This window comes from Balaenoptera physalus, assembly GCF_965194825.1.
Source record: "Balaenoptera physalus genome assembly, chromosome: 1".
NCBI classification, from domain to species: Eukaryota; Metazoa; Chordata; class Mammalia; order Artiodactyla; family Balaenopteridae; genus Balaenoptera; species Balaenoptera physalus.
Genome location: NC_138882.1, coordinates 120,232,583 through 120,247,333, shown reverse-complemented (window position 1 = coordinate 120,247,333; position 14,751 = coordinate 120,232,583). Strand labels below are relative to the sequence as shown.

At 36.6% G+C, this 14,751-nt stretch overlaps 1 protein-coding gene, 1 long non-coding RNA gene and 1 pseudogene across 4 annotated transcripts in view; 2 read left to right on the top strand and 1 right to left on the bottom strand.

The window, feature by feature from the left end:
- LOC309636970 (calcium-activated chloride channel regulator 1-like) overlaps positions 1–7,630 on the top strand; it is a 40,655-nt gene extending 33,025 nt beyond the window's left edge. The window contains 2 exon segments of the mRNA XM_082410874.1: positions 3,005–3,048; positions 3,052–7,630. Coding sequence (XP_082267000.1) covers positions 3,005–3,048; positions 3,052–3,345 — 338 coding nt within the window. The 3' untranslated portion in view covers positions 3,346–7,630.
- The window catches only part of LOC309636992, an 88,992-nt gene that overhangs the window by 38,820 nt on the left and 35,421 nt on the right, over positions 1–14,751 (bottom strand). The gene's annotated exons all lie outside the window — the stretch shown is intronic.
- LOC309636887 (renin receptor pseudogene) lies at positions 9,663–11,762 on the top strand (annotated as a pseudogene). Its single transcript has one exon. The product of its transcript is annotated as a renin receptor pseudogene (transcript).

Genomic DNA, 14,751 nt, shown 5'->3' with positions numbered 1-14,751 from the left:
CCAAAGGAAACATAAAATACCCATGAAATGCTCTTTGTACTTCAATATTGAGATTCTTATCATGACAGCTCTGAAATACATCATGACCCTTAAAAATACAGTGAAATTAAAAAGAAACTTCCACTGCAAAAGACATAAATAAAATTATCTGACCAAATGTTTAATTCTGAATTGAACTCAGTTAAGACCAAGACTTCAGTTCATGATTGGCTTCATAATAAACATCCCTTACGCTGATTATAGGAACTAAAAGAAGGAAGAAAGTATTTCATATGTACATTGGGAGAGAAAACAAAAATCAAAAAAACTTCACTGTGTTTAACCTCAAATGCCTCAAATAGGTGGGATCTGATTGTCCTCTTTCCTTGTGACAAGTAGGAAGGTACTGTAGTTTCTATCAAATTTTACCCTTAGGCATTGCAAAACGAGGTAGTAGAAGTATCTCAAAAAATAAATATTTATATAATTTCGAATTAAAAACTTAAATTTTCTGGGACCCAATTTCCATACCTGTCAAATATGCAAATCAGACTATATGACCTAGAATTACTAAAACAAGTAGATGTAATTCTAATATTTTATGATCCTCTAATTTTGTCATTTTGGGTATCAACTGAATAACTCTATTGTTGGTCAACAAGTAATATTTTTATTAAGGTGTAATTGACCTACAACACTATGTTAGGTCCAAGTGCATAACATAGTGATTTGATATATCTATACAATACAAAATGATCACCACTTTAAGTCTAGTTACCATCTGTCACCATACTAAATTACTATAGTATTACTGACTATATTCCCCATGCTGTACATTTCATCCCCATGACTCATTTATTTTGTAAAAGTTTGTACCTCTTAATCTCCCTCACCTATTTCACTCATTCCCCCCACTCCTCTCCCCTTTGGCAAATACTTATTTGTTCTCTGTATCTATGAGTCTATTTCTGTTTTGTTATGTTCATTTGTTTTGCTTTTTAGATTCCACATATAAGTGAAATCATGTGGTATTTGTCCTCTTCTGTCTGACATAATTCACTTAGCATAATACCCTCTGGGTCCATCCATGTTGTCACAAAAGGCAAGACTTCATTCTTTTTTATGGCCGAGTAATATTCCATTGTATATATATATACCACATCTTCTTTATCCATTCATCTGTCAATGGACACTTAGGTGGTCCATAGCTTGGCTATTGAAAATAATGCTGCAATGAACATAGAAGTGCATATATCTTTTTGAATTCGGGTTTTTGTTTTCTTCAGAAAAATACCCAGAAGTAGAATTGCTGGATCCTATGGTAGTTCTATTTTTAATTCTTTTAGTAACCTCCATACCGTTTTCCATAGTGGCTGCACCAACCAACATTCCCACCAACAGTGCAAGAGGATTCCCTTTTCTCCACATTCTCACCAACACTTGTTATTTGTTGTCTTTTTGATAAAATACATTCTGACAGGTGCAAGGTAGTTTTGATTTGCATTTCCCTGATGATTGGTGATGTTGAGCATCTTTTCATGTGTCTGTTGGGGCCTAGAAGTAATTAAGGAGGTCAAATACATGCCCAACACAGTATCAGATACTCTAGTTCATACAAAAGGAGTACTCTAGTTCATACAAAAACATACTTTTGCTCTCAAGAATAATATGTTCAAATTGAAAGGATAAACTGAACCTCTATAAAACTGGAAAACTCTTTTCCATGCAATGAGAGTTCATGGAAGAGAGTCATAAGGGGATGAAATACATGACCAGGACTTCATGATGAAACTGGACCTCCTGTTGGGCCTTGAAGAATGAGTACAAATTGTATAGATAGGGAGAGGGAGGCACATTCCAGGGAGTCATGACAGGGAAAAAAGGAACTAAATAATATGATCAAAGTCAAGAGAGCAAAATTTCACAATGAAATATTTGAATTAAAGTAAAGGATGGATGGATAGATAGATCGATCCACCTCAATGGAATGCAGAGAGGATGTAAAGAGTAGTGGAATAGGTCAGATCGATAAGGCCTATTTATTGAAAGACTAGAATTTTAAGGCACAGGGCCTGAATTTAAAAAAAACAACAACACTAAATTGAAGTTATTCACCACATGCTTAAAACATCTTCAACATTTCATGAAAAAAAAATAAAGTCTTCATTTCAAAGAAGACATCTGATGTTTTATTGTTCATGGCATTTCATAATGTGAGAATATATTTCTATATCGATGGCCCTTGTAGATTTCTAAAAGCATTTTGAAATGAAACATTCATCAGCATCTTTCTTTCCTTTCTTGATAAAGTAACAGTAACAATAGCTAATATTTCAAACATTTATTAACTCCCAGACATTGTGCTAAATACTTTTCATGCATTATCATATATAATTCTCATCACTAGCATTCCATAGATATTTGTTGAATGAATTGAATGACCGATTCTCTATTTTACAGATAAGAAAACTAAAGGTAAGAAGGGGTAAATAAATTTTTCTTTGTTACAGCTAGAAAATAGTAGAACTAAGGTGCTAATCAAAGTCTGCCTAGCTCCTAAACATGTTTAATTGGTACACATTCCAGCCTCTCTGCCTCCCTTTGCTCTTTATCCTTATCCCTGGCTCCCACTCTACTTATCTGCTCTCTTCCTCACCCGTCCCATTACTCTCTCTCTCAGCTTAATGAGAAATAATACAGGCATAGAGTACTAAATATCTTTACTATGCTCAAACATTATTGTGTTCCTTGTTCTAAATCAAAAGTGGACTCAGTTCTTCATATTTCTATTTCTAAAAAGAAATCTAGATTCCATTTTTAGTACTATACAATTTTGAATTAAATTCTTTGTGATTAGATAACTAGATAAAAAACTGTTCCCATATTTTTTCTTAAAATAAAGATGGAATAACCAGACAAAAAACCTGGTGTGCATTTCTGATAGGCCCCTACATGCAAGGCAATGTGGTTGCAATAAGGCATCCTAGTGATTCTAACATACATGAAATATCTGTTTGTTTTCCAGCCAACTGCTACATTATAAGAATAAGTAAGAGTTTCCTGGATCTCTGAGAAGATTTTGACAATGCTGCTTTAGTGAATACTTCTAGTCTAATACCTAAGGAGGCCAGCTCAATAGAAAATTTTGAATTTAAGTCAGAACCTTTTAAAATAGAAAATGTCACCAAATTCTATATTGCAGTCCAAGCCATCAATGAAGTCAATATCACCTCAGAGGTTTCTAATGTTGCACAAGCAGCCAAGTTTATTCCTCTGCCGGAAGACAGCGTCCCTGCTCTGGGTACCAAAATTTCTGCAATCAGCTTGGCAATTTTTGTATTAGTTATGATTTTATCTGTATTTTAAACTAGGAATTGTATCAGAACTGAAATTCAATGTTATACATATTTGGTAAACATTTATTTAGAATTTAATTTGCTATATTCATAGTCTATTATAAAGCTCTTTGAAATATACAAGTGAATGTACAAAAGTAGTAAATTTCCTAAGTACTTGAGTTTAATAGTTCTAATTAGTCTCAATGTAAGCAAAATGAATATACCATTTCCTATCTTTTAAAAATTCCATTTATTAACCCAATATAAAATAAAATGCAGATTTTACTTGATGGCTTTTTTTTTTTTTTTTTGGCCGCACCTTGCGGCTTGCGGGATATTATTTCCCCAAACAGGGATTGAACCCCGGCCACGCCAGTGAGAGAGCTGAATCCTAACCACTAGGCCACTAGGGAACTCCCTACCTGTTGGCTTTTTAAGAAATATTCTCAAAGTGTGCTACAAATTCATTTGGTATTGTATATTAACCAAATCAAAATTTATCCAAGCCATTTGAAAAATATTTATGAATCCACAATAGAAAAAATTTTATGGTAGAATTATTTAGGTTTCATTTTTATTATGAACGAATAATTCATGTTAATATAAACTATAATCAAAAAGAGTATAAAGATAATTTTTCAATGAAATATGGTCCAAAGCAGTAAGGAGGTCAAATTTGTTTTTTATCATTGATTAAAAGTGGTCTATCACACGGGGAGGGGGAAGGGTAAGCTGGGACAAAGTGAGAGGGTAACATTGACATAACAAGTGTAAAATAGATAGCTAATGGGAAGCAGCTGCATAGCACAGGGAGATCAGCTTGGTGCTTTGTGACCACCTAGTGGGGTGGGATAGGGAGGGTGGGAGGGAGACGCAAGAGGGAGGGGATATGGGGATATACGTATGCATATAGCTGATTCAGTTTGCTATACAGCAGAAACTAACACAACATTGTAAAGCAATTATACTCCAATAAAGATGTTAAAAAAAACCAAAGTGGTCTATCAAAGCTTTGACCCTAGGCATGAAATGACTATTAGACAACAAGAATAATGTTTTTTTGTATGAACTGTGGAACATCACTAAAGTCCCATTTATATTCTGAGACCATTATTATTAGGTCCTAAGAATATCACCAAGATGCTCCATCAAGGCAGGGATATTTTTTTGAGTGCTATATCCTCAGCAACTACAATAGTACTTGACACATACTAGATATTCAATAAATATTCATGAAAACAAACTAATGAACATTTTCATACCATCAAAGAAATTCAAATTTGACCAATTACATCAAAAAATATCCACAAGATATTGTGTGCACATGGTATTATAAGGATTTGATATAATGAAAACTAACCACTTAATAATAGTGACCTGAAACAACACATAGCATTTCAGGACATTAACTGCATCATGTTAATAGAACTTATAAACTACCTAATAAAATGTAAATTAAGCTATGAATATAGCAATAGTGTGATTTTTTCTGAGCGAGAAAGAGACAGAGTAACAGTTATATTAGAGGAAAATCCTTTGTTTACAGGCAGGAATATTTCAAAAAATCTTTGAGTGTCTGAAAGGAGGAAGTTATATGATACATCTGGAAAAGTTGGAAAAAAATTATAAGACATTAGCAAACCAAATCCAGAAGAATATATAAAAAATAATAACATATTATGACCAAGTTGAATTTATCCTAGGAATCCAAAGATGGTTTAATATTAGAAAATCAATGTAATTTACCACATTAATAGATTAAAAAGGAAAACTATATTATCATTTCAATACACATATAAAATTATATTATAATTCAACCACCATTATTCATTAAAAATGAAACCTTTGAAAACTTTATTAACCTGATACTATGAACCTTAATGTCCAATCTTAATCTTTAAAAGAATTTTAAAAGAGGCCATTAAATCTTCAAGTAGGGATGAGAAATTAGACACAAAAGAGGAAGAATTCTAAATTCTGAGGAAAACAAATCACTTAAGAGTCTATAAATCATAAAAAATTACTGTTGATTATGAAAGTCTCAAAGGGTCAAGGAATAATTTATTCTATCTACTTGGCCACTGTACTGAGAAATGATTTACAAAGCTTTAACAGTCACTGAGGAAAGTAAGATTCCTATGCAGTTAAAAAAAAAAAATAGAAGATACAATAGTTGGGAAGAAAGATACAAAACTGTAAGTACTTTCAGGTGACATATAAAATCCAACAGAATTAACAAATAATTAAAACTAATAAGAGAGTTCTGTAAAGTTACCAGACACAAGATCAATTTATAAAAATCAATAGCACCAGTCTGACACATAAAGAGCTAGATGGCATCACTACCATCCTCCCAAGAAAAAAAGCTGAATAACTGAAAATCAACAATTCTTCTTAGATCCATCAAAGAATTAAGGCCATATCACTATCTGCTGCCCCATTAATATAGAGAATCACAGCTTACCAAGAGCAGAAGCCCAGGAGCTGAACCTTGCCACTGAAGCCAGTACCAATAGAACACAAACTATAAATGATGAACTGCAAGAGGCTCAGTGCAGCTAAACTTAAGAGTTAAAAACTCCAGGGGACCTTAGAGGAACCTCCACACTTTCCTGAGCTTTTGCTCCAGGAGCCCCCACCAGGTTCTCAGAAGTGAGAATTGGTGAAAAATTCTTTCAGATTTTTAGCAGGGGAGATGGAAAAGTAATCATTTTGAAATATGCCCAGAGCATTCTGTTCTCCTTAACAAAAGGCTGTCCTCAAGGGAAACAATATTACCTAACCATACAGCTTGGGTTTTACAAGAGCCCAACCAACTTTGAGAAAGAGAAATACTCAATTCCAATCTCCCCTAGACTCTCATGTGGGGAGAGGAAAATACCCAAATCCAACCCTCACTAGCCTTCCACATGGAGGAAGAGAAATACCCAACTCCAGAGCCATTTAGTTGTTCCTGTCTTATCAAAGGAAAAAAAAAATCTATAAAACGTGTGAAGGTCACAGCTCAGGGGACAAGCACACTAAAAAAATGAGACCTAATTATAGGACTATAAGATGCTTCCCCTTCCCTCACACCTTATCATCACATGAATAAGGCTGCAGTATAATAACAAAGGATTACAGATAGAAGAAATGGAAGCCTCAGAACCAATTTAAGAAGGAGTCTCTAGGGAAGCCCAAAACATCCAAGGAGACAAAAATAGACACTAGAGGAAATTTTTGTCTCTGACACCTAAAGCTACAGCAGTAAGCATACCCTAACTAATAGCCAGATAGTGTAAAACCTCAGATGAAAGGCCTATTTACCTCAGTTCCTTTCACCCAATACACAATGTGTGGCTTTCAACCAAAAATTACAAGGCATGATAAATGCAAAACAATAGTATGAAAAGACCAAAAGCATCAGTACCAGACTTAGATATAGCAGAAGTTTTGGAATCATCAGATCAAGAATCTAAAATAACTGGAAAAGGGGAGAAGGATAAATTAGGAGATTGGGATTGACATATACAAACTACTATATATAAAATGGATAACTAATAAGGACCTACTCTGTAGAACAGGGAACTCTACTCAATACTCTGTAATGACCTATATGGGAAAAGAATCGAAAAAAGAGTGGAGATATATATATATATATAACTGATTTACTTCACTGTACACCTGAAACTAACACAACATTGTAAATCAACTATAATCCAATAAAAATTTTAAAAAAAGAATTTAAAATAACTATGATTAATATCCTAGGGCTCTAATATAAAAAGTGGAAAACATGCAAGAACAGGTAAGTAATATAAGCAGAGACATGTAAGCCTTAATAAAGACTCAAAATTAAATGCTAAAAATCAAAAACACTGTAACAGAAATGAAGAATGTCTTTGATGGACTCATCAGTAGACTGGACATGGCCAATAAAAGAATTAGTAAGTTTGAAGATAAGTCAATAGAAACTTCCTAAACTGAAAAGCAAAGAGAAAAAAGAAGAGAAAAAATGGAATAGAATATCCAAGAACTATGTGACAATTACAAAAAGTGCAACACACATTCAATGGGAGTAGCAGGAGAAGGAGAAAGAGAAAGGAAAAGAAACTATAAATAATGGCTGAGAATTTTCCAAAATTAATGACAAATATCAACCACATATTAAGGAAACTCAGAGAACACCAAGTATAATAAATTTCAAAAAAAAATCTATAAGTAGGCATATCATATTCAAATTGCAGAAAAAAAAGACAAAAAGTCTTGAAAGAAGCTGGAAATAAAAAACACCTTACCTACAAAGGAACAGGATAAGAATTCTCTTCAGAAACCCTGCAAGCAAGAAGCGGGTGGAGTGATACATTTAAAGTGTTGAAAGAGAAACCACCAACCTAGAATTCTCTATCCAGCCAAATTATTCTTCAAAAGCAAAGGAGAGGGCTTCCCTGGTGGCGCAGTGGTTGAGGGTCTGCCTGCCGGTGCAGGGGACACGGGTTCGAGCCCTGGTCTGGGAAGATCCCACATGCCGCGGAGCGACTAGGCCCGTGAGCCACAATTACTGAGCCTGTGCGTCTGGAGCCTGTGCTCCGCAACAAGAGAGGCCGCGATAGTGAGAGGCCCGCGCACCGCGATGAAGAGTGGCCCCCACTTGCCGCAACTAGAGAAAGCCCTTGCACAGAAACGAAGACCCAACACAGCCATAAATAAATAAACAAATAAAATTTAAAAAAAAAAAAAAAAGCAAAGGAGATTATTTTTGTATATGGTATTAGAGAATGTTCTAATTTTAATCTTTTACAAGTAGCTATCCAAAAATAAACTCAAAATGGATTAAAGACCTAAATGTAAGCCTGGATACTATAAAACTTCTAGAGGAAAACATATGTAGAACACTCTTAGACACAAATTGAAGCAGTGTTTTTTTGGATCCGTCTCCTAAAGCAAAGGAAACAAAAGCAAAAATAGGCAAATGGGACCTAATTAAACTCAAAAGCTTTTGTACAGCAAAGGAAACCATCGACAAACAAAAAAACAACCTACTGAATGGGAGAAGATATTTGCAAATGATATGACTGATAAGGGGTTAACATGCAACATATATAAACAGCTCATACAACTCAACATCAAAAAAACAAACTCAATTAAAAAATGGCCAGAAGAACTGAATAGACATTTTTCCAAAGAGAAAATGCAGATGGTCAACAGGCACATGGAAAGATGCTCAACATCGCTAATCATCAGGGAAATACAAATCAAAATGACAATGAAATATCACCCCACACACATCAGAATGGCTATGATCAAAAAGAACACAAATAACAAATGTTGACAAGGTTGTGGAGAAAAGGGAACCCTCATACACTGTTGTGGGAATGTAATTGGTGCAGGCACTGTGGAAAACAGTACGAAGGTTTCTCAAAAAACTAAAAATAGAACTACCATATGACACAGCAATTCCACTCCTGGGTATATATCCAAAAAAACCAACAACACTAATTCAAAAAGATACGTGCACCTCAATGTTCATAGCAGTGTTATTTACAATTGCCAATGTACAGAAGCAACCTAAGTGTCCATCAACAGATGATGGATAAAGAAGATGTGGTAGATAAACATACAATGGAATACTACTCAGCCATAAAAAAGAATGAAATTTTGCCATTTGCAGCAACATGGATGGACTTGTAGGACATTATGCTATGTGCAATAAGTCAGACAGAGAAAGACAAATACTGTATGATATCACTTACATATGGAATCTTAAAAATATAACAAACTAGTGAATAAAACACAAAAGAAGCAAACTCACAGATATAGAGAACAAACTAGTGGTTACTAGTGGGGAGAAGGAAAGGGTATGGGGCAATATAGTGGTAGAGGGTTAAAAAAAGTTTATTATGGGATTATATGAAATCATGTATGTGACACTTGAAAATTGTAACGCACTATAGATTTTAAAGAATCTTTCATTCAAAAAAAAAAGTGAATCTGTGTAATTGTTATAGCAAAACCCAAACCAGCCTTGCAGCTTCCACAGCTGCACCCGTAGCGGGGCGGGGCCACGCGACCGGGACAGACAGACACCCTGGTTGGAGACCGTCGCTCGAGACTGGCGAAAGGGTCCGCACCCGGGAGGCAGCCCCACCCTGTGGGCTCTCTAGACCGCTCGACAGGTTCCGTCATCCCCCCAGCCCCCGACCACCCGCCCTACCCTCCATCCCGTGACCGGTCGTCACGGGCCGGGGGAGGAACTGCCCGGCTCTTCGATCGCTGCCTGCCATTGGCAGGGCCTTACATCCATCACGTTAGGCTCCGCCCATGATGCTGACGTCTCCCAGGCTTCGTCTCTTCCGCAGGCCGCGGCGTAGCTGGCGGTTGGTGGAGAAGGCGGCAGCCGTCCCAGAGGAGGCGAGGACGAGGCGGGCTCAGGGAGTCGGGGCAAGCCCGAGCTCGTCACCCCCTGGTGCTGCGGTGGTCGAGCGCGTCCCGCCGGCCCGCTCCGTGTCGTCCTGCACTGCTGCGGCCGCCGCGGAACCATGGCTGTGCTCGTCGTGCTCTTGTCCTTCTTGGTGGCGGGTGTCTTAGGGGACGAGTTTAGTATATTAAGATCACCAGGGTCTGTTGTTTTCCGGGATGGAAATTGGCCCATACCAGGAGAGCGAATCCCAGACGTGGCTGCATTGTCCATGGGCTTCTCTGTGAAAGAAGACCTTTCTTGGCCGGGACTTGCAGTGGGTAACCTATTCCACCGTCCTCGGGCTACCGTTATGGTGACGGTGAAGGGAGTGGACAAGCTTGCTCTACCCCCAGGCAGTGTCATTTCGTACCCTTTGGAAAATGCAGTTCCTTTTAGTCTTGACAGCGTTGCAAATTCCATTCACTCCTTATTTTCTGAAGAAACTCCTGTAGTTTTACAGTTGGCTCCCAGTGAGGAAAGAGTGTACATGGTGGGGAAGGCAAACTCGGTTTTTGAAGATCTCTCAGTAACGCTAAGACAGCTCCGCAATCGACTGTTTCAAGAAAACTCTGTTCTCAGTTTACTTCCCCTTAATTCTCTGAGTAGGAACAATGAAGTTGATCTGCTTTTTCTTTCTGAACTGCAAGTGCTACATGATATTGCAAGTTTGTTGTCTCGACATAAGCATCTAGCCAAGGATCATTCTCCTGATTTATACTCACTGGAGCTGGCAGGTTTGGATGAAATTGGGAAACGTTACGGGGAAGACTCTGAACAATTTAGAGATGCTTCTAAGATCCTTGTTGATGCTCTACAAAAGTTTGCAGATGACATGTACAGTCTCTACAGTGGGAATGCAGTGGTAGAGTTAGTGACTGTCAGATCGTTCGACACATCCCTTGCGAGGAAGACTAGGACTATCCTTGAGGCAAAACAAGCGACAGACCCCATCAAGTACCTATAACCTCGCATATAAGTATAATTTTGAATATCCAGTGGTTTTCAACATGATACTTTGGATAATGATCACCTTGGCCTTGGCTGTGATTATCACCTCTTACAATATTTGGAACATGGATCCTGGATATGACAGCATCATTTATAGGATGACAAACCAGAAGATTCGAATGGATTGAACTTTCCTTATGCCAACTTAGAAAAGGGGTTTGGAAATCAGCTGTCTCGTTATAATAAATCTTTTAGTGTAAAGTAGATAGTATGAATTTATAAAAAAGCAGATTGTGTTCTCTCTTTTGTGTGCCTGTGATGATGTTCTTTTAGAGTGAATTAATTATAGTATTGATGTGAGTTGATTTGTGTGATATAGGTTCCATAATATGCTCAAATACTATGATTGATATAACCATTTAATATAATGAATTTCATTCCATTTAATATTTGGAAACATGCACTGAAATAACAGTTTGTGTTATTTATGTTGGGAAAATGCACTGACTTTGAAATGCTTAACTTACTTCCTTACACAGGACAGGTGAAAGTTATAATTGGACTGTTATATACTATGAACATAAACATCTTAATCTGAAACGAGTAAAGTAAAGGTTTTTAACTTCAAGCAACTCTAAACTATGTATGTGCTTATATAGTCATTTATTTAGATTTGGACTTCCATCTGATTGACAAACTATAGCTGTTTTTTAACGTCTTCTGAAAGTTTGGTGATCCGAATGGTCAGGTGTGGATATCAAAGATACTACATTGATCTAAGAAGGAACTAGCTTTGTGGAGTTACAGACACTTGTAATTATACACACAAAAACATTTGGGGGACATCTTGGGGCATGATTTCAGTAATTTTTCCCCTTTTGTAAGTAAGTTACTCTGGTTTGCAGTACAACATCGTTCTATAGAATGTTAAGTGGAAGTAGATGCTCCCTAGTTTTCATGTGGAAGTGGACCAATGTCTATAAAGAGTGGCAAATAAAGTTAATAATGATTCCAAATTTGTGTCATTTCAATATTAAATCTATTTTATATTGTAAAAACCTAACTGAAAAGGGTTTTAATCTAAAAAAAAAGAAAAAAGTGAAGGAGAAATACTTTCTTAAACAAAGATTGAAGGAATTTGTCTCCAATAGACCTGTCTTATAAGAAATGTTAAATGAAATTTTGTGGTAGCCATCCTTTAAGACTGGCCCCCAATGATTCTTGCCTCCTGATATACATGGCATTGTTTGGCTCCCTCTCTTAAGTCCACAAGTTTTCAGATCAAAAGAAACTGTACTCAAAGAACTGTACTTAAGGAACTATACCCAAGAAGCCTCATCACCTCTGTACCTTATTTAGATGAGATTCTGGACTTTAAGCTGATTCTGTAGTGGGATGAGATTTAGGGGAGTCTTGTGAGAAGGATGAGTCTATTTTGCATGTGAGAGCGACATTAATTATTGGCAGCCAGAGGGTGAACTGAGGTACTCAGCCTCCAAGATGGCCCCCAGTGATTCTTGCTTCTTGGTGTAGTCCCCTCTCATACTGAGGAGAGCTGTCTTGTGCAATCAATAGGATATTGCAGGAACGTTGGAGTGTGACTTTTGAGACTAGGTTATAAATAACGTTGCAGCTTCTACCTTGCTGTCTCCTGGATCACTTGCTCTAGCATACATCAGCCTCCATGTTGTAAGGATATTCAAGGAGCTCTGTCACAAGATTCATGTGACAAGGAACTGATGCTGCCAACTGTCAACATCAACTTGGTAGCCATGTCAGTGAACCTACTTGGAGAGGAATCTCCCAGCCCAAGTCAAGCCTTTAGATGACTGTGGCCCCAGTTGACATCTTGGTTGCAATCTCATGAGAGACCTCAAGACAGAAACCATTCAATTAAGATATTTTGAATTCCTGATCCACAGAGCAGAGCGATAATATTTATTGTTGTTTTAGCCACTAAGTTATGGAGTAATTAGTTATACGGCAATAGATAACTAATTCAGATTTCAATAAAAATTCTAGACGATTTAACAATCACATCATTGAAATTACATGAAATAAAGGTTCATGAAAAACTCATCTAATTTTGAAAAAGATAAGTAAAATGGAAGAACTTCTTTCCCAGATATTAATACAATCTACAAAGCTATAGTAATAAATGTAGTATGCAATTACACAGAAACAAATACACAATGTAACAGAATAGAAAGTTCAGAAACAGAAACTGATGTCTGATAAAGGCAGCACCACGAATCAATAGAAAAAAAATAGATTACTTTCCAGATAGTGTTAGGAAAACTAGCTCAATATATCCAGAAGAATAAAGTAATATTCCCTGATTTATGCCATACACACAGGGGAATGCCATCTGGAATAAAGTCTCAAGTGTAAAAGGCAAATTTTAAAAGCTAATAGAAGAAAATAAAAGGAAATATCTGAGTGATTTTAGGGTTGAAAGGACTTCTTAAGCAAGACCTAAAAACACAAAACATTTTTTAAAAATGGATTTATATACATCAAAATTGAGAACTTCTGCTCACAAAGACGTCATAGGCAAAACTGACAGTTGACAGACCAAAGAAAATATTTTCAGTGTTTAAAACCTGCTAAGGAATTAATATACAGCATGTATAAGAAACAGTTGCAAATGAATAAGAAAAAGACAGGAAACCTCAATAGAAAAACAGGCAAAGGATATAAGTAGGTAAATCATTTAAAAGGAAGCCCAGGGACTTCCATGGCAATCCAGTCGTTAAGACTTCACTTTCCAGTGAAGGGGGTGTGGGTTCAATCCCTGGTCGGGGAGCTAAGATCCCACATGCCTCATGGCCAAAAAACCAAAACATAAAATAGAAGCAATATTGTAACAAATTCAATAAAGACTTTAAAAAATGGTCCACATCAAAAATAAATAAATAAAACTTAAAAAATATAAAAATAAAAGGAAGCTCAGTGGCAAGTAAGTATAGAAATCAGAGAAACACAGTAGAATCAGAGAAATGCCAATTTCAACATTGATATATACCTTAACATTAATCAAATTAATAAAAATTAAAAATCAGGGACTTCCTGGTGGCACAGTGGTTAAGAACCCGCCTGCCAATGCAGGGGACATGCGTTTGATCCCTGGTCCGGGAAGATACCACATGCCGCGGAGCAACTAAGCCCATGCGCCACAACTACTGAGCCTACGCTCTAGAGCCTGCAAGCCACAACTACTGAGCCCACGTGCCACAATTACTGAAGCCCGTGCGCCTAGAACCTGTGCTCCGCAACAAGAGAAGCCACCACAATGAGAAGCACGCACACCACAACGAAGAGTAGACCCCGCTCACTGCAACTAGAGAAAGCCTAAGCGCAGCAACGAAGACCCAACGCAGCCAAAAAAAAAAAAAATCAGATAACAGCAATTGTAGGTAAGAAAGTAGAGAAGTAAGATTTCTTCTACTCTACTGGCAGGAGTGTAACTGAGGCAGTATTATGGAAAATAATCTGGTGGAATTTAATAAAATCAATGTACAAATTATCTCATGTTCCAACAATCACATACCTGGGTATAAGCATCAAAGAAACCAGGGCACAAATCAAAAAGCAACTTACATGAAGATATTTATCACAGTGTTATTTTATAGTTGCAGAAAGTTGAAAGTTACTTTAGGTTCCCATCTCTGGGGGAATAGATAAGTAAATGCAAAGCGTACATAATCTGAAATATTATACTATATATTACTAATATACTATACTATACTTAAAAACAATACAGCAGATGCATATCTAGCAACAAAATAGAGTTAAACATACAGTGTTGAGTGAAAAAAAGTTGAAACAAAGCAATAGCTATAAACCAATAACATTTGTATAAATTAATGCATAGACACACACACAAAAATAACACTTTATTATATCAGGATATATAACAAACGCACTAAAGTAAAAGTGTGGGTAGAAGAAATGGAACAGAGCTGTGGATAATGAAAAAAAAATAAGTAAAATGATACAGCAGAGGAGACATGGTCAAATGATGATAGAGTATCATCAACTGAGGAA